The 27,036-nt window shown below is 37.1% G+C and overlaps 2 protein-coding genes across 2 annotated transcripts in view; one reads left to right on the top strand and one right to left on the bottom strand.

Moving 5' to 3' along the window:
• MRPS35 (mitochondrial ribosomal protein S35) overlaps nt 1-16,781 on the top strand; it is a 31,420-nt gene extending 14,639 nt beyond the window's left edge. The window contains exon 8 of the mRNA XM_065654971.1: nt 10,386-16,781. Within this exon, the coding sequence (XP_065511043.1) occupies nt 10,386-10,664 (279 nt within the window). The 3' untranslated portion in view covers nt 10,665-16,781. The remainder of the gene's footprint in view (nt 1-10,385) is intronic.
• Nucleotides 16,782-19,708: 2,927 nt separating this feature from the next.
• On the bottom strand, nt 19,709-24,977 carry MANSC4 (MANSC domain containing 4). Its single transcript, XM_065656924.1, has 3 exons — nt 24,749-24,977; nt 21,320-21,454; nt 19,709-20,355 (listed from the first exon to the last, which is right to left on the bottom strand). The coding sequence occupies exons 1-3, from the start codon at nt 24,975-24,977 to the stop codon at nt 19,709-19,711; spliced, it is 1,011 nt and encodes a 336-aa protein (XP_065512996.1).
• Between the last annotated feature and the right edge of the window lie 2,059 nt (nt 24,978-27,036).

Genomic DNA, 27,036 nt, shown 5'->3' with positions numbered 1-27,036 from the left:
GCATTTTTATGTATGTCAGCGTTCTTGATTTTGATCATTGCAGTGATGGCATAAAAAAATGTAATAAGGAGGATGAGCCATATTTCTCTTTCACTGGAAGTTACCTTGAACAATACATTTTGTAATTGTAGAGTGCATCAAATTAAACTCAGCTTATACTGGCATCTTAAAAGATACATTTACTTTAGATTTCAAGTGCTTTGTACACATGGATATTTTTCTCTCCAACAGTATTACATTGCATTACAAATCTTAAATTAATGACAGATCAGTTTCCTGTATTAAGCAATGACAAGAGAGCTACATGTTGCTCACGTTATTAATTCCAGACAAACAGCACATCTGTCCTTTGCTCCACCATTACTTAGTGATGGAAGACAGGGCTATATGATATTGGTACGCGAGTGTTCAGTATGTATTGAATATGCAAAAGTCTCTTGCCCTTTTATTACCTTTCAACTTCCATGTTAATATTTGATGAGTTTGTCAATCACTTGTAATTGTCTTTGATTTCCATGAAAAATTAATGGTCTCCTGAGACACTTTTTTTATTTTGTGTAACCTGTTTTGTGGTTTGAGTTTATTGGTGTGGTTTTTTTTTCATGATCAGCAATAATGCCTTTTAATAACTTGCTGAAAGATGGTTTGGATACGTTTTGTAAACTGTAAACAATGTATGGTTAATTTGTACAAACTTTAATATGGACAGGGACTGGCCATCCATGTAGACAGTAACATCAGTCCAGTTTACAGAACTAAATACAATATTTGATGACTTTCCCAGCAGAAAGTGTGTCACAGTGTAGTGTCACACTATGTTTTCATGCATGTGCATGATGGAATTAAATAAAAGGATGAGGGCAGTGTTACATTCTTACCATGTGAAAGGAAAGCTGGCTGCATGTAGATTTTGCCCTCAGTCCTGAAGATTTTGCCTGCTACCTCTCTAAACATGGCATAACACTATAATTCACGTTAATAACTGGATTACTGAATTTTGTGAACTAGAAAGCATGTGAATATATAAACGGAAAAATTGTATTCAGATATCCATCAGGAAATGTAATTTCAAGTGTAATTATGTTTTAGTTGCCAGTGATGCATAATTCTTTTATTACAGTTACAAATTAGAGCATCCAAGTAGTTTCAGAATCTGAAAACTTTTTAAAAGAATGACAGTTCTTGGTGATTTTGTTGGGTATATAGTAAACTCTGTGCTAGGAAGCTGCATTGTGTGGAGATGCGTTTCCAGCAGAAAGTTATTCTTAAAGTAATAGGTGCAAAGAGTTTAATTCTGGCTCATCTGTCTATTCGTATGCAGGCTTAGAAGAGAAAATGTATCACTGTGTCAACAGTAGCTTCTGTATTACAAATTTTCTTGTATGCTTTTCCAGCCTCGGCTTCAATAAAAACTGAGGGCATCAACAACTCACCAATTCTATTGCTATTACAATTAGAGGGCTCAGGTGGAATTCGTTTGCAATAGTCCTTGTTGTAATAGAGTTACAGTTGAAATATGCAACACGTATGTGCAGACACATAGAAAGCAAAGAGTTGGGGGGATTACCAACAATTGGTGCAGGTGTAGTTCTGACTCAAGGCTCTGAATATCTTGTTCAGAATGGATTTCTTTCTTGGATTGTGATGTGGGGAAGAGAGTTTGTTTTCATTTAATTAAATGAATAAAAGGTTATCCACATCAAATTTGTCACACTGGTTTCTGAGAGGTACCAGAGCCAAAGCGAGGGAAGCATCTTGACAGGTTAATGCGCTGACTAGCATTTTTGACTCCTCTAACCAGCTGGCAATCAGTGGATGATGCAAGAAGACAGACAACCCGAATTGTGAAAGGCTTTGAAGATATCTGGGAGGATTGAACCTGGTGTAGACAAGCTTTCAGAGAAGTTCAGGTGTTTTTTATAACAATGTGCAAGAGCTCACATTTTTGAACACATGGGGAAATAAGAAAAATGGAAGAAATTGAAAGAAAGGAGTGGTGGTTTGTGTTTTGTTTTGGTTGTGGTTTTTGTTTGTTTTTGTTGGTTTTTGGTTTTGTTTTTGTGTTTTGTTTGGTTTTTGGAGAGTGTTTTTTTGGGGGGGCGGGGCGGGGGGGGGAGGAGTAAATGAGTGAATGTAGGGTTCTTTGTTGTTGCTGTTGTGACCGTTGGAGGAAGAAGCAAGAGTTTCCACACTGTGGGAGGGGGAGGGACAGGGGAATAGAATTGTCAGACTGTTGATAGATGGTCAGAATGAAGAATTAAGACGAAGAAGCTGACAGAGGTGGCACAAGTGCAAAAAGTTACATTCATTACTTGGGAATGGAGAGAGTAGCTGAAGCTATTTGACTACTTGTAGGAGAAGTGGGATACTACTGGGTAGCTATTTGGGCTACATAACACCTACAAATTGGTAGTTAAAAGTAGTATTGCATTTGAAACTGTGCTGGTTTTCCTGCCTTCTTATGTTCACACAGAAATGCCATCAACCATGCAAAATTCTGCAAAAGCTCCGGGCACTCCAGACCTTTCAGGATTGTGTTAGAATTTACCAAAACACAGTGCAGTGTAACCAGTTGATATTTGATCTGTATTTAAACAAATAAGCCCCCTTTATTTTGAAGAAAGAAATGTAATGATTTTCTTCCATACTCTAGAATGCATTTGTGTAGCAGATAATACTAACCTTGCTTTTGGCAAAGGGAGTCTGTAGTGACTTATTTTTTTTTTTCTCCAGAAAATAGCAATCTTTCTTGTTTGTTTTGATAGAGGAAGTGAAGGAAGAGAGAAGGAAAAACATGAATTCATCCTCTGGTTCTTGATCCTATCACAGATTCAAATGAGATACAATGAAGCAGAACAACTATGGCAAGCTATTCAGAATATTGGCAGCATATAGGTGCATTGGTAGTAGTTGGTTGGTAAGATGAGTTTGAACAGTGGGAGCAGTATTAATTAGGGGTCTACATGTTGTGTTCTTGGTTAAACTTATTTGAATTACAGGTTGGCTAATGAGGCTGCCTAGATCTAATGCAGAGTTCCACTTAGTTGTAGTCTTTGTTACTTATGGATGCATAAGAAGCAAGAAGTATACCTTGAGACGGCATCTGGAATATTGTGTCCAGTTCTGGGCCCCTCAGTTCAAGAAGGACAGGGAACTGCTGGACAGAGTCCAGCGCAGAGCCACAAAGATGATGAAGGGAGTGTAGCATCTGCCATATGAGGAAAGGCTGAGGGAGCTGGGTCTCTTTAGCTTGGAGAAGAGGAGACTGAGAGGCGACCTCATTAATGTTCATATATTTATAAAGGGTGAGTGTCAGGAGGATGGAGCCAGGCTCTTCTCGGTGACAACCAGTGATAGGACAAGGGGCAATGGGTATAAACTGGAACATAAGAGGTTCCATTTAAATTTGAGAAGAAACTTCTCAGTGAGGGTGCCAGAGCACTGGAACAGGCTGCCCACTGGAACAGGCTGCCCAGGGAGGCTGTGGGGTCTCCTTCTCTGGAGACATTCAAAACCCACCTGGACGCCTTCCTGTGTAACCTCATCTGGGTGTTCCTGCTCCGGCGGGGGATTGAACTAGATGATCTTTCGAGGTCCCTTCCAATCCCTAACATTCTGTGATTCTGTGATTAACATCCCAGACTGATTCATTTGGCACCTTAATTTTGATAAATGTGGATATATACTAGGCCCGTGAGTTCAGTTTTCTTTAAAACATTCAGATTTTAAAACTTAAGAATATTTATTTGTTTTCTTATTTTAAAATACTTGGAGATCTTTTTCTTCCCATTTAGTAGTTTTCAGGTTATTAATCAAATGTGTGTGTTTTATTGGCTTTTAGAATGTATTCAGTAGATATCTGACTTGCAGAGTCTGGTAAGAATTGGACATTTTCTGTGATTCCTTTCAAATTATCCTGCAGTATTGTGCCTAGATTTGGATTAATCAATGAAGGGGTGAGATATATTAGGTAGATGGTTAAACAGGGGCTCAATCAGTTATATTTCTGCTGCCTTTCAATTATAGTACTTCTCGAATGCTGTAACGTGTCTCTAAGCCTGAATGTATTTTTATTGTGTTAAGTGGCTTTTACAGAGTAAGAGTTTGCTGCCCTCAAGTGGTTAAAAAGATCATAAACTCATTTCTTTACACTCAGCTGGGGTTAATAGTTTATCACTAAAAAGTAAAGTTCTGTTATGAGTTGAAAGTAGGAAGGAGAAACAAGCAGAGCAGAATGTTAGTTTTCCAGTAAGGAAAAACATTTGTAATTATTAGAAAGGGGAGGAATCTGGAAAAAATAATGAGGAGGAAATAACTTACAGTTGTTTTAAATCTGTCAAGACTACGAAGAGGTGCAGCAATTTTCCTTCCTCCAATTCCATGTGATTTTCAACATACACAAATGCAACATGATGGAAAGTGGAGGATATCATTCTGTATTACATAGCCGAGATCTTGAAAGATTAGTGAAAAGTTACCTTTGCATTTTGTATTCTGTAGTGTATTTCTTAAAGTAAAAGGTCCAATCTGTCATACTAAGAATAACAGTAGAGTAATGCTGCACACACTTCTGAACTGTCTTGCTTTTCCTAGTACCGTAGTTACAGGAGTCTGATAAAAAAGATATAAGACTTAAAAAGAACAATAAGGAAGAAGGAATATAGAAGTAGGGAAAAATGGAAAGTGGCTACTGAATATGTACAGTAATAGGCAAAAGGTCTTCTGGGTGCATCTCTTTGCATTGTGCTTGCATCGTAGATGTTAATAGTACTTGAAGTGAAAGGACAGGGAAGCTGAAGAAGAAAGGTGAGGAAGGAAAAAACCTGAAGAATGGACAGATGGAGTGACACTAAAGTTTTAACTGAAACTTTCTGTGAACTCCAAAGCTGTGCAGTTTGAAAGAACTTGAGGAAAGTATCCCAAATAGCTTTTCCATTCAAGTAGAGCATTCAACTGCAAGGCACTGGTGGGGTGGGGTGTTTGTGTATGCATGCAGCTGAATGAATATTTTTACATAACCATTGGTGATAATCATAAAATCCATTGTAAAGCTTTAGCACTTAAATTGCACTGCCTTTTTTCTATCTACAGTCAACTTAAGCCATTACAAGTAAGCACTTCAGGTTGTGCCAGGAGCACTTGGTAACAGTAGAATTTTCCTGTTTTCATACTAGGAGTTTACCTTGTAATTCAGCCTAAAATATGTGAAAGGAAAGGAGTCCACTTTTGAAATGTAAGCAAGGCCTCTGACCACTTAGGTTTCAAAACTATAATTTAACTTCATGTTCTGAACACTCAGTATGTTATGACATGTGGCTTGTAGGATTAAAATGGGAGGTTGAGGCAGACACTCTTCAGTCTTGCTGAAACTCTCTGGGCAGAAGAAAATTCAAGATTTATTGAACTGAAAAGGAGGGCCATAGCTTAGTGATTAGAGCATGTACCTGGGAGAGACAGGTTTAGAGCTCTGGGCACCGTTTAGTTTAACTGAAGAATGCTTAGTGTAAATTTCCTGACTTTGAGATCTTAGAATAATGAAGTGTGATAGAATTGTGCCCTTCCTACAATAGTGTTCTTTCTCAGTATGTCATTATATATGGTTTGAGTAACACATATTGAGGCTGAAGTAAGGGTGGTCTCTAAATGTTGTAATATATACTTTGTTTTGAAGTATGTATTACATTTCATTGTGCACTCACCAGTGCTCAAAATCGAATAACTGAAAGACTCCTCATCATTAATGTGAGTTAGAAAAGATAAAGCTAAGTGGCATAGTAGATGTTACATGTAATAAGCTTTCGCTGAAGATCTGAATTCAAACATTTAAAATCAAAGGAAGGAATTTTGCTGACAGGAAACTTGTATTGCAGTGGAAGAAGGTTGAACTTTTCTGTACCTCTGGCTTGGAACCACAAAGGATGAACATCCAAGCAAAAGGTTGAATTAAGAATTGTCTTTGTACTATTTCAGACTGTGGTAAGCTTTTTGCCATACCTTGTGTTAAAGCCGTATGTTTCTAGGTATTGGAGAAACAAGGTTTCTTTTTCATGCATAAATATAGGTTTTACAACTGTTTGATCTTCAGTCTAAATGTTGGAGAGAAATGGAGTCTTATAGGGCATAGATATTAACACAATCAACGGAAAATCATAAAAGATTTGGACGCTTAATATCACTGATCTTTCTTGATGAGATTAGAATCTTATCTGATTTGCATTCAGAAAACAAACTGAGTTAGATAAATACTTTTCAAATAACCCTTTCAGAAACCTGGAATTTCCAGGAAATAGACGCAGCCACTTCAGCCTCGAGAAATTAAGTGTTGTCCTCATATTTCAAAGAGGTTATCTAGATGGTGACTATTGAAGACTCAAAGACAGAAACAGAGATTAAACCTGTGAGTATCATGAGAGCATCTCTTACATCCAATATTATTTTTTTCTGTTTTACATATGTACCTTACTGGAGTGTTTAGTCCTCACAGTCTTTCCTGATTTTCCTTGACACTCTAGGAGTCTTATCTGCCCTGTGCCATTGCTGTGTTCTAGAAAATAAGGTTCTGCTCGTTCAGAAGAATGTATTTTAACCTATTCTGCATCACCAAGCAATTATTTTTTTTTATCCAATCTCATCAGATAGAAATATGTTTTACCTCTTTACAAATTTATGTTGATATTTCTTTTAAGTTGCTAACTAAATAGGTCAAATGAGTAATATATCCAAAGACATATGTAATAGTTTTGACGACTCGTCTTTGGCTTGAAGGTGCCCAGTACTTTGAAAAATGCTAGCATAGCTGTCATTTATGAGCTGAAAACCTGTGATTATTGTACCACACAGAGTATCCTTTATTTCAAGGCAGTACTAAGAAATGTGTGTATTTATTCAAGGCTATAAGGAGTTTGAAATTCAACTTGCAACTGAAAGGACTCTCCTTCCCCTCAAAAAAAAAATCTCAGTAAAATACTTGCTCTTTGCTAAACAGCATTCAATTTTTAACTGTTCAATCAATTTAAAAGAAAATTGAGTAATGTGAGTTATGTTTTTAATTGCCTTGAAGATTTCGGTGTGCCACTTAAAAGATTTATTTAAAATGTCTTCCTCAAAAGAAACGGCAGATAACTGAAAATTGTAATCCTGGCTGTGACAGCAAAATTATGAAAGTTGAACTTTAAAAAAGAATTTAAAAAAAAGATGAAACGCTTTCTTCTTTTCTGTGCTTAAGGGTACAATATGTATTGAAGCTTTTAGTTAATGCCTTTTTGTAAAAAGCAATTTCACTGGCCAGAATGCTATTTTAGTATTTATACTGTGTCAGTACTTCAGATTAAGCACTGTAAAGGCTTGTAAACCTCCCAAAAGACTGTTTTAAACTGTCATGTAAAAGATTTCTTCCGGAACAAGTCCTTATTCTGTTTATAGCATTAAAAATAATTCTCTATATTTACATTAGGAGATTTAAAAAAAAAAATCACTCTTTTTTTGCATCATCTTTAGTAATAGGTTTATGTCCTTTGACTTGATATGAAACTTTTTTTCTGGTTTTGTTTGTTTGTTTTGTTTGATTGGGTTTTGGGGTTTTTTTGACATTTCTCATTAGAAGTTTTGGTAAGAGAACCAGTTGAAATTATCAGCTGAGTGCATTTTCAGCCAGGCTGGTTAATAGTGAGGTTCTGTCTTATGTGTGATAAAATGGAGCAATCATTTTTAGTGAATTCGTTGAAGAAACATTCTTGATTTTTAACCTCGTTTACTAAGTGGGGATTCTAAAAGAATGTTAACACAATGCCACGCTTGTATTCCAGCTTTCATGGTTTTATTCTCATTTCTAAGACTCTTACTGTGGTGTTTATTAACATTTTAAATTTTCAGGGAACAAAAATAATCAACTAACAAAACTATGAGTGATGAAGACCCCATTTTTGAAGTTTCTTTTGTTGTCTCTTTATTTTTCTTCATAACACTTGAAACTGAGACTACAATACTCATAACATTTCCACTATTCAGAGTTCATGGGTGATTGTCTACCTAGGGTGCTTTTTCAAATGAAAATACAACTCCAGATTCACTTTTTCTCTTGCAATAAATCTGATTGGAGAGGTATTTAAGTTTCACTCAATACAGTCAGTTTGCAAAAATCTGGTTTCTGTTCAGTTTCCTGTTTGTGATGTATGTCTGGACCTGTGTACACTGGGATAATTTTTCATTTTGAGGCATGGCCACCAACATTGCAGCAATGGATACTGGCTTCTTGTAGCAGGGCTGAGGGATGGATTTTGAAATCTCCCCCTACTGTCAAATCCCTTCCTGCCTCCCTCTCCCCCAGAAGTCAGGTTTTATTTTAAAATCTATTTTGACACACCATTCTGCTGGGAAGAATTCCAAGAAAGAAAAATTTAAGAGTTTCTTTGGTCTCCTTTAAAGACAGGGAAATCTTAATCTCTTTATCAGTGTGCATCTCCAAAATCCTGTATGTTAATGTGTGCAGAGAATGATTTTCCCGAGGAGAGAAATGTAATAACTGTAATTAGTTCTTGTTGTCTCTGCTGTAATTTAAAGTGTTTAAAAGCCTCAAAGTGATATTTTGTTTGAACTTTAAACATGAGTTTGGTCTAGGGAGCCAAGAGGGGCAATACCTGTATTCCATTACTCTTGAGAAACTCTATCCCTGTGAGAGAAGCTTTGCTTTAAAATTCTTTTGGAGTTTAGTAAAAAAATGCCTTGGATAGCCATTATGCAGATAAACAAGGGATATGTAAAGCAGGCTGATGTCATTAATTGAAAACTATGTAAATCTCCACATTGAATTGCAGTATTTTTCAAACATACAAGGAATGCTTTACCCACTTGTTCTGCTGCTGTTTTAGCAATACAGGTTACAGTATCTCCTTTTTTTTCCCACCCCTTTAGAAATTGAATGAGGTTCTTTTACTTCTGTGTTGTATTGTGTCCAGGTTTTAATGTCAGTCACATGAGCCTTTTAGCAGTGTTAATCACTGTTTCTGACTAAACATTTGGACTCAGAGATTCAAAAGACAAGAGATTCCATTTACTAGGTTCAGGAAGCAATATTTTTTAAAGTGTTTTTAATTCACATAGACCCAAGCACACAGGGTTTTAGAGGAAAAAAATAATCTTGCGTCTTACTAAGGTTATTTGACTTTAGCAAGTTTGACTAGTGGACAGAATACTGTAAAATAAACAAATGAAAAATGAACAACACAGCCCCTCGCAAGAAACAAACAAAAAATAAAACCCCCAACTGCCCTGTGATTACCAGGTTTATATGATGTAAATGCTTTATAATAATGTTTCTTTGAACTTACTCACAGAGCAATGTATTTAGACATGAAATCTACAGCAATTCTAAGAAAAACATGATGACCCCAAATAAACCAAAAGTACTTCAAATCGTGATTCTTATATAGTTGAAGTAATATAAGGATACTATGTATTGTTTATATCAATAAAGTACTAAATAATTATAAATGCACAAATAAGTAGCCAGTCTACAATATATTAAAAAATACATAGCTATGAAGCATATGTATTTACAAAAGTACAATAAAATAAAAGTATGCAAAAACAGTAGGTAATAACATCCGAAATATCCCTATAACAGCCTGTGAATCTAGAGGAAGGCCTGCTGAATCAGAGAAATATTTAAATACAGAATTTATGAAGCGCAGCTGCACAAACCAAGTATTTACAGGCACTGGGAACACAGAAGATTTCAACTGTGCTCAACTTCTGATCCTGTCTAATCTTGTAACGCCAATTAGGTAAAAATTAGCACCTTCTGCATAGAGATTCTTTTGAGGTGCTATTTGTTTTGCAGGAAGAGGAAATGGATTAATTGGCGGTGTTTTTCCTTATGAGTCACAATTAAAACATTTCCCAAATGGTGAAGGATTGCTGTCTCTCATCATAGGTTACTCCCTGTGGGCTGTCTCACTTGGCGTCTTACAGCCAATGTCAACATGCTGAAGTCATATGTTGGGGACATAATAGCTAGGTGGCTGCTTCCAAAGCTTGAGTGTTTAGAGTTATTTAAAATTATTACTTTTACGGTTTTTTGTTAGTCATTATATATGGTCCATAAACTTTTCTTCCTGTTCCGACTCATCTCGTTATATCTATCAGATACACAAAGAACTTGATAAGTGACAGGAAAGAGACTCCTTCTGCACAGAAAATGTTTGGCATACAGGCGCCTTTTGAACTCTGAGGCTTGAGTTACAAGCCTTGGACTTTAGAGGAAGTGAAATACCTTTCATGTCGAAAGTAATTCTTAAAGTGAATTTGTATGAGTGATAAGTTTTTTCCCATTATTGTAGACTTGTTTCAGTCTTGAAGTTTTTAAGATTATGTATATTTTATTTTAGAAAACGGAGATGTGGGAGAGCGAGAAGACTGAGGAAGACATGGAAGAGTATATCTGGGAAAATAGCCGCTCTCAGAAAAATGCCTTGGATACACTACTTCGAATAAAAGCCTCAGAGAATGTCAGTGATGTAACTAAGGAAGAGCTTCTTGCATCTGAAGTAGTTAAGGATTACAGAAACTCTGTAATTGCACTTAAAAATGAAGGTGAAACAGAAAATAACATGTCTCGATACAAGGAATCTGTGAAGAAACTATTGAATATACAAGCATTACCATGAGAGATGACTCTGCAGGTACATCTGATTATTACAGAAATATTAAACTACTGTGTTAATATTTCTACATGATATGGGTATATAATTATTCAGAACCTTAACCAAAAATATGAAACTTGATGATGAGTTAGTTTAAATAGTAATCAGATTTTTCTTTACCACTGGATTTTCTTGTAAACATAGTTTTCCTGTCTGTGAACCTTGTTCTTTGAATAAAGTAAGTTGTGAGTCGTATTTGTGACTTGAACATTCTAGTCTGTGCTTTCTTAGCTTGGGAGATCCTGGCTCAGTCCTCTGCTTAATAACATTCTGACTTCTCACACAACTTCTTTTGGCTTATAACTTAGAGCAACAATGTCAAAAATGATAAAATTACTTGTGCTCCAAGTTCCATTAATTAAGAGTCTCAAAGTTAAGAGCTCTAAACGTTCTAAATGCTTTTCGAATGTCACTCAGGCTTTTCTCTATTTTTGTACTCCCTATCTGTAAAATAAAGATAACGTTGCTTGAGTAGTTTTGGAGATATGTTGAAGCACACTGAGCAGCATGAGGTTCTTGCTCGTCATGAGGTCTAATAAGTACCGTGAGTAAAAACACCTCTCTCTAAAATGATGGATAAAAATAAGGTAGAAAAAGGGATGGTAATGGGAAGGTGAACTAGCAGTTATTTACAGGATACAAAAGTGAGGAAATAAAGGAAGAATGGTGAGAGTTGCTGAAAGCGAGAGCTGGTGGTGAGCAGCTTAAATAGGAATGGACTGAGTCTTGGTCCCCTGAGGCCTGCTGAGTTGTCTCTTGAATGTACTCAGGCTCTTAAAGAAAAAAGAAGTTTGTAGCACCCAACTTCTGTGAAACACAGAGAAAGAAAATGTATGGATGTTTATCTTATATTTGGTAATTTGTATTTGAAAGGAATTGATGGACATAACTCTATTTTTGCTTCTATTGTACCACCTTGGCTTACCAAGATTTCAGCTTAGATAGAAAGTCGTCATTTTCTGGAAGAGACAGAGGGAGTCTTTATTCATCAGATTTAAGAATTCTGCATACCTATAAAAGAACTTAGCATGTGGCCCTGCCAGCACGTCTTTTGAGAGGAAACAGCGTAAGAGTGAGAACATTGAATATTAAAGAGTAATTGATTTCTGCCAAGTGACTCACTGCTAGGATTTTTCATTGTTTGTTTTGTGTTTACGTACAGCCAAAGACTGTATATATTCCCATTTCCAAAACATTGTCAGTTTTGGAAGGTTTCTTCTTAGGTAGAGATTGTTGTCATATGGCAGGAAACTGAGTTTAATGGAGCTTGTTACTCCCTATGGGAATTTGCCAGAGCTGGAGCTAAGATTGAAAATGCTTGTCCTGTAATCCCAATTTTGCACTGACTTGGTTATTTAGTGATCAATCCTCTTAGAGGTGGCGTTTTAGCAGAAGCTTTGTATGGGGAAAGTTTTGGCTGTTACCAGGTTGTTCCTTTATTCATGGATAATCGGAGTAATGTTTAAAATTCTCATTTGAAATGGTACATCTGTATAATTCCTAATCTTTTTTGAACAGCCATGAAACCAAAATTACTGAGGAAGTAACTGCAGTTTGACTCAGAGAATGGCGTGGATGGTGGAGTTATGCCTGGCTTTATTCCAAAGGCGGTTTGGTTCTACTATGTACACAAGAGAAATTTGTTTCCTTAATTAGCTTTGTCAGTGCTTGTATAAGGACTGGCGTACCAGCATGCCTGTGTGACTAACTTCTGTTGTGCAGTGACATGTCTTGTACCAGACTCTCATGAGTAATGCCCTTAAATGTTTTAAGAAACCTAAAATCCCATAAGCTTGCTTTTCTCCATAAGGTCATTCTTTTGTATTCAGGACTTAGGAGCACCTGGTAAAATCTTCCTTGAATCAGAGGAAAATTCAGTTTTTCTTTGCTCTTCATGGACTTTAAATGGACCTAAGCAGAACTCTATATGAAAGTTGTAGTTAAAATAATGGTTTGACTTCAGTAATAATAATGTCTAGTAGAAAGAACAGCACAGCAAGGTAAATTGACTTTTTGTTTGATTTCATTAGCATTTCTTTAGCTTCACAGCTAATTCATGGAAAACCTAAAATGCACAGGCTTCCAGAATTGCTGCTGCAGTGTTCATGCCTAGCTTATATACACTCTATAAATGTTTCAAGAAATACAGGCAGGATGAAAGGTGGCTGTCTCCTGAGTGCCAGGACACTTGGATGTCTCCATCAACAATAGACTGAACAATGTTGGGGCTAATTCACTGTGTTCCCCAACCATATCTATCACTTACCACCTAAAGTTAATTGTCAAAGATGCCAGTTTTCTGGTAGTATAGGGCTTAATGTCCCTGTGGCTATAGAACACTTTGCCAGCTGGTCATAGAAATCTGAAAGATTGACCTCTAACTTTCATTTTCAATGTCGTCTTCACTTCCTCTGCTTGCTAAGAAACACAGGAGCAAAATTAAAATCCTTTGTAATCTTCTAAGTGCTCAATCAAGCTTCTAGAATCAAAGGCAATATAAAATTCAGTTGCAGTTTTGCTTTTTACTAATGGTTTATGTGTTACAGTACAGAACTTGTGTAGAGCAGTGGACTGGATCAAAGGTAGCCTGGATTGAGTTTAGAGCTCTTTGTCATCTTGGATGTTTCTCTTCCTGTTGTTCTGCTTTTCCCTCCAAACTGTTTGTGTTTGAAGGTAGCAGTATTCCTCTGTGATTATGCAGAATACCTAGCACACTGGGATCTTAACTCCTGTGGGAGTCTTCCCAAGCTCGATGATGTATATTCTATGTCTGTTTTTATGAACTATACTACACATCTTTATTTTCCTGTATAATACTCTTGCAGACCATCTCATTGGAGACCTGCACTGAAATTTAAAAACTCTGAAGAGTTAAAGAGTAATAGAATTAGGTAAAGCAGCTCTAAAGCACAGTAATAAGTACGTCCTTAGCAATGGTCACTTATTAATGGATCATGTACGTTATAATGTAAATTCATGATGGAGGTGTGTATCCCTCTATATATACCTGTGTGTATGTACATTCTTCCGTTACATGGAAACGATTGTGTTACTCTTAAATAGAAATATAGATAGATAGATAGATAGATAATACTTAAGAAGCTGGCTAGGCCTCCCAGTGCATACACTGAGAAGGAAAGAGAAGCAAGAAACCACACACAGTATCTGGAGGCATTGGCTGTCTCCATAGGTAATTCTTTTACTGGTATTTACTGTCCAAGAGGAACATGGAGCTGGTTCATGACAGCCCTGACCTCAGGCAACCCTGTCCATCGTAGATTGAAACTTGAGCAGGAAGGCTACTATATGTGCTTCTTTGCGGTTGCTGTTCTAACCTCCAAGTAGCAGATGTCTCATTTCAAATCCAAACACTTGCCCCCGCAAACTGGAAAAGTTAGTTCCTTATGGCAAGGAAAAATAAGCTGTCTCCAATGGAAAAAAGTTCACACGAGTTAAGTTCTTGGCCATCTGGAATAGTTATGATGCATAGTTTTGCTGGTGCTGTTGAGGAGACTAACCTTTCTTTTATCTCCCATATAAACATTCCAAAGAAAGGTTGAGATCTAATGCTTGGTCAAGCTGGAAAAGGACTTGCTTTGTCAGTATTCTGGCTAATTTTTGCATCCTAGAAACTACTGTAATCACTGGTATAAGATGTCTTTAGTAAACAGTGTGCTAAGAGTTGTGAAGTGAAACGTTCATAGTGTGTCACTAAATAGTTTACTGAGGTTGGTTGTCTATGTTCTCTTGCATTTTGCCCTTTAAAGAAGGGCCGTCAGACACTAAGAATAATCTCTTGCTGAGATTAGACAAGAAGGCCTGTAAAGAGACATAATTCAGTCTTTGGCAAGGCAAGTAGATGTTACAATTACTTGTAAATTCACCAAGCCCTAAGACCTGAATGTGACTGGCTGTATGTGAAGAGTTGGTAAACCCCTGCAGATAATCTAATGGTCTTCAGGGAACTAATATATACTCTTGACTGGAGCTGACGCTTTTTATCGTGTTTTCATGCATAGCATAGCTACGGACACAAGTATGAGATAAAGGGATAGTTGCCTAAAAAAGGATGTGCTGTCTGGACAAACCATCTTTTGACCCATTTCTTATTTTCACTCATACTTAAAATGATGTATTTATTTTCTTGTGAATCTCCTAGTCTGTAATAAAATATTTCTGCTACTGTGCTTTAAATAGCCCTTTTACTTCCTGGTTTTTTAATATGCCAATAAACCAAGAAGACTCCCCAGAACATGGTCTTATATAGTCTCATCATTCCATCCAGACCTGGAAGCATTTGTGCATGGGACAAATACAACTTTTCACTTCTGTCTCATTTTCTGGTGAATATTGAGGTCCTAGTTCCATTATATGATTCTAGAGAATGTAATAATGAGAGTAAGGATTGAAGGAGCCTCAAGGTGCTACTAAGTGCACTATGCAGTCACTAATCTAGAGGTGAACATAACCATGGACACCAGGGATGACTGACTTGCTGCAGATCACACAGCTGATCAATGATCAGATAGAAGTTATTTTTCTGAGAGGAAAAGGAGGTGGAAAAAAGCAGCTGTTTTAAAGCAAATAGTGTATTACCTATGACATATTTCCATTAAAACTAATGCCTTCTTGCAGAGATTTGTGGTTTGGGCATGTTGGAGTGTATCATGTCCAGTGAAACGATTTCTTTTCTTTGCTAGTCTTTTCATTTGCAGGTATACAACATCCTTGACGTAAGAATAGCAAGTTCTCACTTTTTCAGTGGTGTATTGCCTTTAAAAAAAAAAAAAAGTACTCTGTGAGAAGTATCCATCCTTTATGACTAGCTTTTCTCCTTTTTTTTTTTTTTTTGATTCAAGCTGCTATAGAGAGTCATTTAAAGTGAAGGAAGAGTGGCACAGGCTGGAAGAAGCCTGGCACTGCTGACTTTGCAGTACTCCAGACCATCAGCAGATGCTTTGTGGGGCATTTACGTAGCAGCCCAGCCTGAGCAGGAAGAGTCAGGATAAGAACGTATATTAAGGATTTGGGAAATGAAAATAGTGTGAGTCTTGTATAATAAAGGTTTTGCAATATGTTACAACCTGCCTCAGTTTTCAAGTAAATTGTGTAATATTTATCTGAAAACAGCAATATCTTAATTGTACAGGAGGAAGAGAGAGGGGATGTCCCATGTTCACTTCCGATGTTTTCTGTCTTGAATGTTACCTGTTAACATATGGGTACTGCAAGATACCAATGCTGCAAGAACTGTGTTACCTTAGACATGCATCTTGCATATGTGGCTTCAAGTTCAGCGATACTTTATAAATATATACTAAGGATTTAAGCATCTGCCCTTATTTTATATGCATGATTAAATAATGAGTCAAATCAGAAATGCGTTCTTCTCAGTACGATAAATTAATTGGTAAAGGGTACCTTGTTAGAGTATTACCGCTTCAAACTGTTAAACAGTTTCATAAATCATGTGTGAAGCAGGGAGAAAGAGATGTTGTGCACTCTCTTTTCTTTAAAAGCTGGAAAATTGAAAAAATACAATATTTATATTGAAATTAAAACAAAAAAAATGAAGTAGGAAGCAACTAAATATAACACAAAATGCATATGCCTCTGTAACTGAAGATAATTAATATTCAACAGTGGTTGGTAAAACTCTAGGCTAAGGAAAATGAAACACATTATCCAGCTGAAACTATGGGGAAATTTTTAGGTAAACAAAGCATAGTTTTTCTACTTGAATTGGACTAAGCTGCCTGCGTGCGAATTTTGTATCCTAAAAACTACGTGCAATTATGTAGCAATAATAACCTTAGTATGTTCTCTGATTTTAATGATGAATTGTATTTGGAATTCAGTGCTGCAAGGTCTTGAAAATAAAGTTTGTGCAGTTTGAAACACCTTAATTTCTCAAGTGACATCTTCTCTTTGTCTGGGAGCTATTGAGACTATAATGTGAACAAAAGCAGAATTGTAATGGCTCCACTCAGCCTGAAGAAAGGCATCACAGTGCAGACCTAGTTGTCTTACAAAGTATTTTTCTAACTCTAGGTTTAGACTTTCTAACTCTTATTCATAACAAAAATGCAGTGTTCTTCAAAGTGCGGTTTTTGCTGAGCCCTTCCTTGGCAGCAAACATACGCTTCACCGTTTTGATTGTTTTGACCATTTCAAACAAAGAGACAATTTCATAAGATGCTTATGTATTTCTGCATTACATTGGATGTGTATTCATGTGGTAGCAAATAGACAAGCAAAAGGTAACTAGCTGGGGTTTAGATCTGCTTTTGATATATCTATCTACATTTCAGGTGTAAGTTGGTTTTAAACTGTGTTTTCCTTGGTTACATGATTTTAGAAATTATGGGGAGGAAAAAAATGATTTTAAAAAGGCAATTTCATTGCAAATTGATGTGGCAATGCTGGCTAAAGTGTTTTGTGGGAGAATCCTGTGACAAACTGTGCTTGTCATCAGTACTGAGTGAAGTGAAAAGTACCACAGCTTGAATTGGAGCATGTGGTTAATCAGTTTGTTTAGTTAATATATTTGATCAGGCTGTCATGATGTGTGAAGCATCCCAGTGTTATTTGTGGTAGGCATCAAAACATGCACTTCACAAACTTTTCATTTTCTGATTAAGACTTTGTAACTGAAAATCAGTTATGCCTGTGTTTTTAACACAGAAAAGGTGCTTCACTGAGCCATGAACATTTCCTTCAGAATTTGGTTGGTAGAGCACTGTACAAAGAGAAACCTGAACCACATGATCTGCAGTCTGAAAGAAGATCATACTGATGGTCTCAGTGCACATCACCGTACGTGTAAGTTGCAGAGAAAGGATATAAAGCACATCACAGCAATCGACAGGTTGAGAAACTGAGTCGTCCCTCTGACGTATGCGTGCCTTTCTTTCCTAATGAAATCAGACCTGAGACTTTCCCATTTTGGGAAGATCCTTGAAGATGACTTTCAGATGATAAGTACATGAGAAATATGTTATTTCTTTACAATATCACCACGTTCTCACACTCAGCTTTTGATACAATATAGAGTATCTTGGTTCCTTTCTCCCAGTTCCTTTCCTTCTGGTGTTAAAAGCCTGGAAAAACAATATATGTCAACTTCCTCCAACTCAGAAGAGCCTTTGGAGTCTCATCATTCTTAGTTGACATTTTTAGTGATAGTTAAACTATGTGCTCGATTCAGCCACATAATGAATTAGAAAAGTGCCATTTGCTGATAAAAGTCAGCTTGTTCAAATTTAGAGTACATCATGCAGTGGGTACACCTCTAGAATTTGTATCATTTTACATGTAAGCGTAGAACTGCCCTTAAAAACAAATCATACCTAATTCTATTTTTTCTAGCTAAAATAGAAGGAATTTCTTTTGTGTTAGTTCAACAGATTAAATAACCTTACTCCTATAAAAAATTCTTATCCTGTGTCATTCTCTTCCGTTACATATAAATTAGTGTACAAGGTCAATCAAATACCATAAACAAGGGGTTTTTTTAAACTTTTTTTAAAAGGTTTTCTAAGCTGCAGTGCTGATCAATGTGGGTGAAAACGTAATTTTAGAGTTGTTCTGAAACCAACCTGCTCAACTGTAATTATGTATTCATGTAGCCTTACAACCTCATCACTGTAGTCTTTGAAAGTTGCATGAGTCTTACTAGTTTTACAATAATTTTCTGCCACATAGACATGACAATCTATTTATTATTTCCTTTTATAACATTTACACTTGTCTGGGCAATAGAAAATTCTTACAGCAAGTGAAGAAAGTGAGAAACTCTGAGCCATCAACAAGTTTAAAAGGAGAAGAACAATTCTGATTACTGTTGAAAATGTTTGCTTTGCTAAGCAAACTTCCTGAGTAAGGTAAGGCAAGGAAATACCTTCCTACCTTGTTGACCTAGTCACTTGATTTATATTCAGGAGGAGCACTTTTATGAGTAGAGTACAAAAAAGGATTTTTTATTATAAGGCTAACTTCTATAGCTTTCAAAACATTTTGTCTCTTTCTGTGCAACATACATTAAATGACTATTCCTATTTTAAAAAGCGAATGGTGTAAAGGATAAACATGAGTAGGCAAGAACAAACAAGTCAAGGTGGACAACACAGATTGATGCTGATTACAAGGCGTGAACAAATGTTAGCCACATTTGTGTTCTCCTTAGCCAGTAACAGAATGGATTTGTCAATGCATTGCAGAGCAAGTAACTTTACAAAAGCACTTGAGGTGTGAAGGTGCTTCTATGAGGGCTTGAAAAACAGTTGAAGTGTTTCTTGTTAGAAGAGTGAAGTGAGAAGTGGGCTAAGAGTAAAGCATAAAGATTGAGTGATCAGATTTTGTGGTATGAGTTAATGGAGTTCAGTAGTTTGGGAGACTTGGGTTCTTTTAGGTGCTTTTGTTTGAAGAAGTAAAGAGTGCTGGTGAAATTGTTTTGTCTCAATATTAGGGATAAATAGGGAAAAAGGTGAATCTAGAATTTAGTGGGAGAAAAATGGTCAGTTTTTACAGAAACTATGAGATCCTAAGCAATTAAAAGATTATATTAGAGTTAAGTGATTTTATGATACTATAAAACCATTCGGTTTTACTAACTACACTTACACTTTTCTCAGGTTAAAGTCGGGGGAAAGAATACATACACCTGCAGTGAAGCTGCTCACTTAAATTAGAGAAAGTGTATACTGTTCGTTAGGCTTTAGTCGGGGTCAGATTATGAACCAAAATGTGCTCTAACACCTCTGAGCATGCAGTGGGAGCTCTAAGTGTGTATTTCTTATGTAAAGGGACAAGGCAATTGTGTTTCATCTGTAGAGAATTAAGTTATAAGTGGAAGATTCTGAAGCCATCAGTTAAAAAATTTATCTTTGGTTCTGTAAAAGAAATAAGCTAGTATATATGCTTCATTTTTGAAAAGCTGTTTGTTCTAAAACAAGGATGTTGACATTATTTTACAAATTACCTTTGACAGTAATATATTTTGTGAATTGTCATGACATTGTTCTTCTCCTTATGGGTTTATACTGACCTCTCCTGTTTCTGCAACGCCCTGCTGTGAAAGCAACAGTACAACAGCAAAGGAAGATGAGAGACGAGCAAAGAACAACAGGAATCAACCAGACACTCAAAGCTGCAGCTTCCCAAGCAGGTGCCTCATTATCCGAAGTATAATTCCTGCCGCTGTAGCCTTTGGTTTCATTCAAGTGTTGCTTACTGCTGTTCAGACGAGGAGGAGTGGGCATGTGGGATAATACCTTGGCAGACTTGGATGTCAAAGTTGAATGTAAAGTCTTTTTGTCTGAGCTGGTGATTGACTTGGTGCTTACTGAAGTTGTGCTTGTCCACTTAGCAAAATGATCATCCAGTGGAAAGGTTTCTGGCCTGGAATAAGTAGTAACTTCAGTTTTTTGGACCATCAGACTTGTGCTGGAGGTGTAAGCGGTTGCTGTTGGGCTCTGGCTAGTGGTAGAAGACGGAGCTTGGAGCAGTAGGGAACTTGATGTGGCATTATGATGCTGGCATCTTTCCCACTCGGTGGTCTTTGTGCTGTTTTGCTTTTCATTTTTACTCAGTGAAGAGTGAATATTTGGATCTTTGGATGCCAGTTTTTCAAAAATAATAAGATCTGGATCAACCCCTATTAAATAATAAACAGTGTTAGTTTATGTGATAAAAGCTCATCTGCACACCCACATAAAGAGCACATGGAAACAATGGCAGGTCGAGGAGCCCAAATAATATCCATGAACACCTTCTGGAATAGGGATGTCACTGCCTCAGGTTATGGGACACCCTATGGAGTGCAAGGGAAGTGCATTTTGGGATTGCACAAGGCCTGCATGGGATGCTTAGGGAGAGAACCAAAGGTTAGAAGTGGGAGGGATCTAGGAGAGTGCCAGCAAGCTGTGTGTCTGTGTGACAGTCTGCACCAGTGACTGGAGGGGGCCTGCACTCTTGGGGGCTTATACATCCAAGTCACAGCAAAGGGGGAGACTGAGCACCTCAGCCCAGCTGCTGGGAGCATTCACATTGTACATATGTGAATATATATATTTTCATTATCGGATCTCCATCCTATGCAGCCAGAGAAAGCAAGATGAGGCTCTTGGTGCTGCCTGTGTTTGTGTGTCTGCTTTATGCATTTGTCTGTGTTACTTGTGTGGCTGACTGTGTGTGTATATATATATATATATCTATCTATATCTACTTGTGGGGTGTGTGTGCTCTTTGTGCCTGTGCCTAATGGGAATACACTTCCAGCCTTGCTACTGGTTGGATCTGGGGACCAGGAGCAGTGGGCAGCCTCGTTTCTCAGTCTCTCAGATCTGATGTGGTATTTTCCCCTATTGATTAGGTACTCAGAACATGAAGCTTGGAAGCAGGGTGTATCTTCAAGGTCCTTTCTCAAATACAAAATGGAGGAGAAGGGGAAAATATTCATAGAAGTAGGTACATTAATGAAAAAGGAAAAAAGTCTTATGCTTTTTTAGCACTGTATGTTACTTCAGAAGATCTTTTAGCACAGCAACTGACCTACTATAATTTTAACATTTCCTATAGTTGCTGTGTTTTCAGCCTTTATAAACAAAATGCTTAGTTACCTGTTGTGATGTTGTACAAAATTACATTGATTCTAGCCTTTAGTATGCAACTTTCCAATGCTGGGCAAGACATGTGCAGGCAATTCGTGTTCTCATGAATAGGTCCGTGGTAGAACACTGCCAGATTGCAGGAAACTGTAATACAAAAAGAGTAAAGTTGAGCTTATCGGCATAATGAACATTGCATTTTGCATGTTATTACATTATTTAACATCAGAAGATCGCTAATACTGGGACTAATACATAGTACTTTAAATCCGTGGTTCTCTCATTATTGTGCAAACTAATTAAGCACCTGATCAGTAAAGCAGAACTACTTATAACTACATTCTTATTTTAAGAAGAAGGAATAGAATAACCACCTGAATTCTCAGTGTGCCTCTGATAAAAATAAATCATATGCTTTAGCTTGTAGTCCTCCTACCAGTTGCCTTCCTTCACATCTCGGCTGCAGTGAGCGGACCATTTCTAAAAGTAAAGTTATCAAGGAAGACAACTTTGAAATGTTTTTTCTTGTGTAATGTACCTGTCTACTTGAAACTGGACTGCAACCATTCATTTCACCAGACTATTAAAAAAACATCCTGAACAAGAAGAAGTAAGCAGCATCCTACGCCACAGCCAGTTCCCAATCGTTTTCCTTGTTTGCCTTTGGGCTATTTCTGTGAATAGTTTAGACAATTCTTTATTTATGTTTGGGGATTCAGTTCTGTCTTCTCACATCAGAAATCAGGGCAAAAGTAATAATGAAAAAATGCCTGAACAACTGTCACTGAAACCCAGAAAGTATATAGATGCCTGAATCCGAGTGGTTTAAGATTTAGATTGAAAATATATGCTGCATTACTTATCATTAGAGTCACACTATATTTGTATATAAAGCAGGAAAGATTCTTCTTTCAAAGTCTTATAGCACATCAAAATGTGAAGTCAAAAGTTAATTTTATTTTATATCAGTACACTTGGACCAGGATCAATGTTAGGTTTTGGTTTAGTCATGTGAAGTTTTGGAGGTCTTATGATTTTATTTTACCTGCCTTGAATGTAACCTCCATACCTGAACTAATACAGCTACCTACAATTTAAAAAAGTATTGACAGAGCAGAGAACACATTCAATAGCAGCAAATACTGTAAATGATTAAAACAGCTAAGGAGAACTTTTCTGATACTGATTCTGACTCTTAAGTTTGCGCTTCAGAAAATTGTAGTATACCTTCTGTCTATATTGGACAATTTGTATATAAAGTGAGCTTTTAAGATTTATATTTGTTAATGTAACTCTCTAGAATATGTGAATTAATAGGGCTGAAGACTTGCTTCAGGCAAAGAATTCTAAAATAATTCTGTGATTTTTAGGTTGTTTTTTAATGTTGGAAAAGCATTTTAGTTACAGTGTATTTTTGTAACACTCTTATGAAAAAGCTTTATTTTACATCAATTGTTAGGAAAATACCTAGCTTTACAAATGTATTCTATTTACTTAGGTATTTATTCCAAAGATTTTCCTCACATTTGTAAGTAATGAAAATAATTTGTAATACTTCTGCAATGAACAACAGAAAAAAATCATGCAAAATAAAATCCCTAACCTATATACGAACGAGAAAAGGAATAAAATACACTAAGACTGTGCCTACTATCTTTTCTCTATTATTTGTATTTTTTCAACTAGTAGCCTCAATACTGCATCATAGATTAACACAGTAAACACACACCTTGAAAATATTGAGGGTTTTTTGGTGTTTTGGAGTTTTTTTGTTTGTTTGTGTGTTTGTTTGGGTTTTTTGTGGGTTTTGGGGGTTTTTTTGTTGTTGTTTGGGGGTTTTTTATGTTTGGTTTTGTGTTTTTGTTTGTGGTTTTTTTGTTGTTTGGGGGTATTTTGTTTGTTTTGTTTTCTGTCATAATGAACTTATCTGCCCTAAGAGAGAAGCAATATTTTCAAAAAACTTATACAATTAATTAAATAAAAATTTGTAATAAAAATGCACTCTGTCTGCCCGAACAGTACAAATTCAGTGGCTCGACTGAAGAAAAAATCATGGCCAAAGTGCTGTTACGGAATTTATATTGTCCTGTGGTTTTTAGCTACTTACATATAAAGATCAAGCTTGTCTGCCTAGCTAAAACAAAACCAGTAATACTTACAAGTCAAACTGGGATCTGGAACTCTAATGACAGCAAGGTAAAGCTAAATGAATGATGATAATCACCAGTTTTTCTTCCACTGATATAATTTTCCTGTCCTATGCCTACCTCTAGTTAGGCTTTATTAGTTTCCAGTTATTTGTCATAGGAAATTGAGCTTAGAGTAGATAGTTATGGAAGCACAAAGACACTTACGATTAACAAATCAATAGAAGAAAACTTCAGGGAGACAGAATTACAATCTTACAGGGATTATACAAAGCTCTAGCTTTACTATATACCAATTGATTTACATTTCTCTTTAAAAGATTAAAAACATTTTGTAGTGTTTAGCCAGCACATGACTAGTTTGATATATTTCCTGAGGTTACAGGCATTTGTACAGGTCATATATAAAATAAACATTTGCTTCTATGGATAAAGAAATTTAAAATCCAGTGGCTATTTTTAAGAAAATAATCCTGAATATAGAAATAGTTCTAGGCATCAATAAACACTTTGTATCATTTTTAACGTGAGTTTAAAAGACAAAGCCCTTCAAATATTTCTGTGAAATATCTATGTAGTATTTGCTCTCGTGTGATATCTTTTATTCAAGGATTCTTAAACACTCTGCAAACACTAACAATGTGGTATTATTGAAGTCATTGTTTGACAAATCACAGTTTTCAGATATTTGTTCACATTGATGATTTTTCTTCCAACAGAAAACTGTTCTTCACTTGCATCACATGTAGCAGTTTGTACCCTTGCCTTCAGACCCATGTATACAACATTCTGGATTTTGTCAAAGAATGGATGTTTTGTGCTAATAGTATCCTTTATGTTTGTTTTTCTGTGTGATACATGAATACTATGCAAGTTTAGTACCATACTCTGTGAAGAAGAGTCGTGTTCAAATCAGCATCATTGATTTTTCTCTGCAGGAGTAGATGGTGATGGTTACTGAAGAGTTATTGTTTTAATGTTAGCATTACCCACAATCTTTGTAACGGAGATCTAAAATTTCAAAGCAGACCCTGAGATTCTCATGTGTTTCTAGTGCGGTCTTCTGAAAAATTCAGATTATCAAGTTCCTTTCTGTAGGACTGAAGATAGGGGAACGGTTAACAATGTGCCTCTGCTTTCCTGCCTCAAAAAACCACATATATCCCCCTTTTTTTTTCTGTTATTTCTTCTTTAAAGAAAGGAATGTTTGTATAAAAATTACACAAAATGTTTTTCCTCATACATCATGATGCAAATTTTAGTGTGTGCCAGAATCTTGATAACAAACACTCACCATTCCTCAGAAGGCAGCAGGTTCTGCTGCACTGTTGGGGTGAGACTTCTGCATAAATCTTCAGCACCTGGGCTCCCCTCTTCTGCGATTCCTGCAGGTCAATCAGAAGACCCGGGAAGCGTCGGATCCAGCAGTTCTTGTAAAAGGTCATGGGTGAGCAGAGAGAGTCTGACTCCACGGCCAAACCCAGGACCAGCAGCACTTCCGCTATGGCCACCAGCAGAATCATCTCTTCAACGTAACGTTTAGTCAGCGCACCTTCTCCTCTACAGGTGCTCTAAAGTTTGGACCACGTTTTAAGAGACAAGCTCTTGGGTGTTGAGGATACTGCCAATTCTGCCAGGGACATGAGCCAGGGGATGTTTTTTCCAAACAATTTCCATGATGCTGTTTGGGCAGCTGCTGGAAGGAAGCAGCCGTTTTATGAGCTACATAAGATTATAATAGTTATTATCATTCTCAAACTTAGTTATTTAGAGACAGTTTTTGAGAGACAACAGGCACAGGTTGCTTTTAGTTGCTCAGAGACCTTTTCTATGTGGTCCCAAGTTTGTGTTTCTTGTCCTTCTAAGCCCAAACTAGGCAGACTGCCTGAATACGTGATGAATAATGGTGAGCTCAGCATATTGTTTCACCTCAGCTCGGAAAGTATGCGGTACAGTCACTTGAGAGCAGGCAGGTCTGCCACTTTGTTCGGGCACACTATTAACACAGAAGAAACAGCTCAGGTTAGTTTCATAACACTTTTTGAATTATTTGGTGGTTGCAAATATAGTTTCCTTCTTTGCTAACAAACTGAACTAATTCTGTCTGCCAGCCAGAGGTGGAAATTTGTTCTTCTTCCCTACTGTTTTGGTTGCAAGAATAGCATGATTTTATTTGCAAAGATCTAGGAATAGATGGATATGACTGGAAAAGGCTGTGACCAACATTCATCTCCAGATTAGGTAGGTAATCAATGTCCTGCCCCTAATCTTCCGTAATTTTAAGAATATTGACGAGTCTGTATGGGATCTTCCGCTTATGCTTAAGCTTCTAAGAGGCCTGTGAGAGTGCAAGGAAGAAAACATAGTTGGCATATAGGGAGGCAATTCTTCAGGCACCTGGTCTGCAACCTGATCTCCCAAGTGTTTTGTTTCTGAAAAGGACCCAGTCTGATCCCTGATCCCCACTTCTGTATGTCTTTCATACAGGAAGGCTTTAAAATATTGCAATAGATGGGTTCATTTAAACTCAATGGACTATACAGTGAGGTTGAGAGAATTAGGTAGAAATACGGGTGTCTGCAATAAAAATTGTGTTGAATATATATAAATATTATAGACGGCTTTTTTTTTCCCCTCAAGATTAGAATCGAGGAATTTCCTCAGTCCTACAGGAAGTACAGATCAGTGACATGGGGGAAGGAGAGCCTCAAACTCATTTTAATTCTTTACTCATTGTAGCTGGTGTTTGTCTTGCAAAACAAGGTTTGGAAATGAGCTGACATATACAATTTTGTTCCTTACAGAGCTCCTGAGCAGGTAACGGAGCGCAGAGCAGGTTAAGTCCTGTTGATCCAATAGCAAGACCAGGGCATGCATTTATTCAGTGGAACTACTGGCTATAGTCAGGAAGCTCCTCATCATAAGAAAGACACTGAGGTACTCCCTGTACTCGATGCTGATGAGGCCCCACCTCAAATCCTGTGTTCAGTTTTGGGCCCCTCGCTACAAGAAAGTCATTGAGGTGCTGGAGAGAGTTCGGAGAAGGGACACGAGGCTGGTGAGGGGCCTGGAGCATGAATCTTATGAGGAGCAGCTGAGGGAACTGGGGCTGTTTAGCCTGGAGAACAGGAGGCTGAGAGGAGACCTCATCGCTGTCTACAACTCCCTGAAAGGAGGTTGTTGCATGGAGGGTGTTGGTCTCTTCTCCCAAGTAGCAAGTTACAGGACAAGAGCAAATGGCTTCAAGTTGCACCAGGGGAGGTTTAATTGGATATTAGGAAAAACTTCCTCACAGAAAGCGTCGTTGGGCCTTGGAACAGGCTGCCCAGGGAAGTGGTGGAGTCACCATCCCTGGACATGTTTAACAGGCTTTTAGACAAGGTTCTTAGGGACATGGTTCAGTGCTAGAGTTAGGTTAGGTTTGGACCCAATGATCTTGAGGGTCTCTTCCAAATGAAATGGTTCTGTGGTTCTGTTCTATGATTCTTGGTACCTGTTTGGAATTACCAAACATGATGCATTTTATTTTTATTTTGATCTCTGTCTGAAAGTCATTACTTAAAACCTTGAATATGCTTCAAT

Source organism: Caloenas nicobarica, chromosome 1, assembly GCF_036013445.1.
Source record: "Caloenas nicobarica isolate bCalNic1 chromosome 1, bCalNic1.hap1, whole genome shotgun sequence".
NCBI lineage: Eukaryota > Metazoa > Chordata > Aves > Columbiformes > Columbidae > Caloenas > Caloenas nicobarica.
The sequence above is the reverse complement of the archived record's forward strand: the minus strand, read 5'-3'. Positions and strand labels throughout refer to the sequence as shown.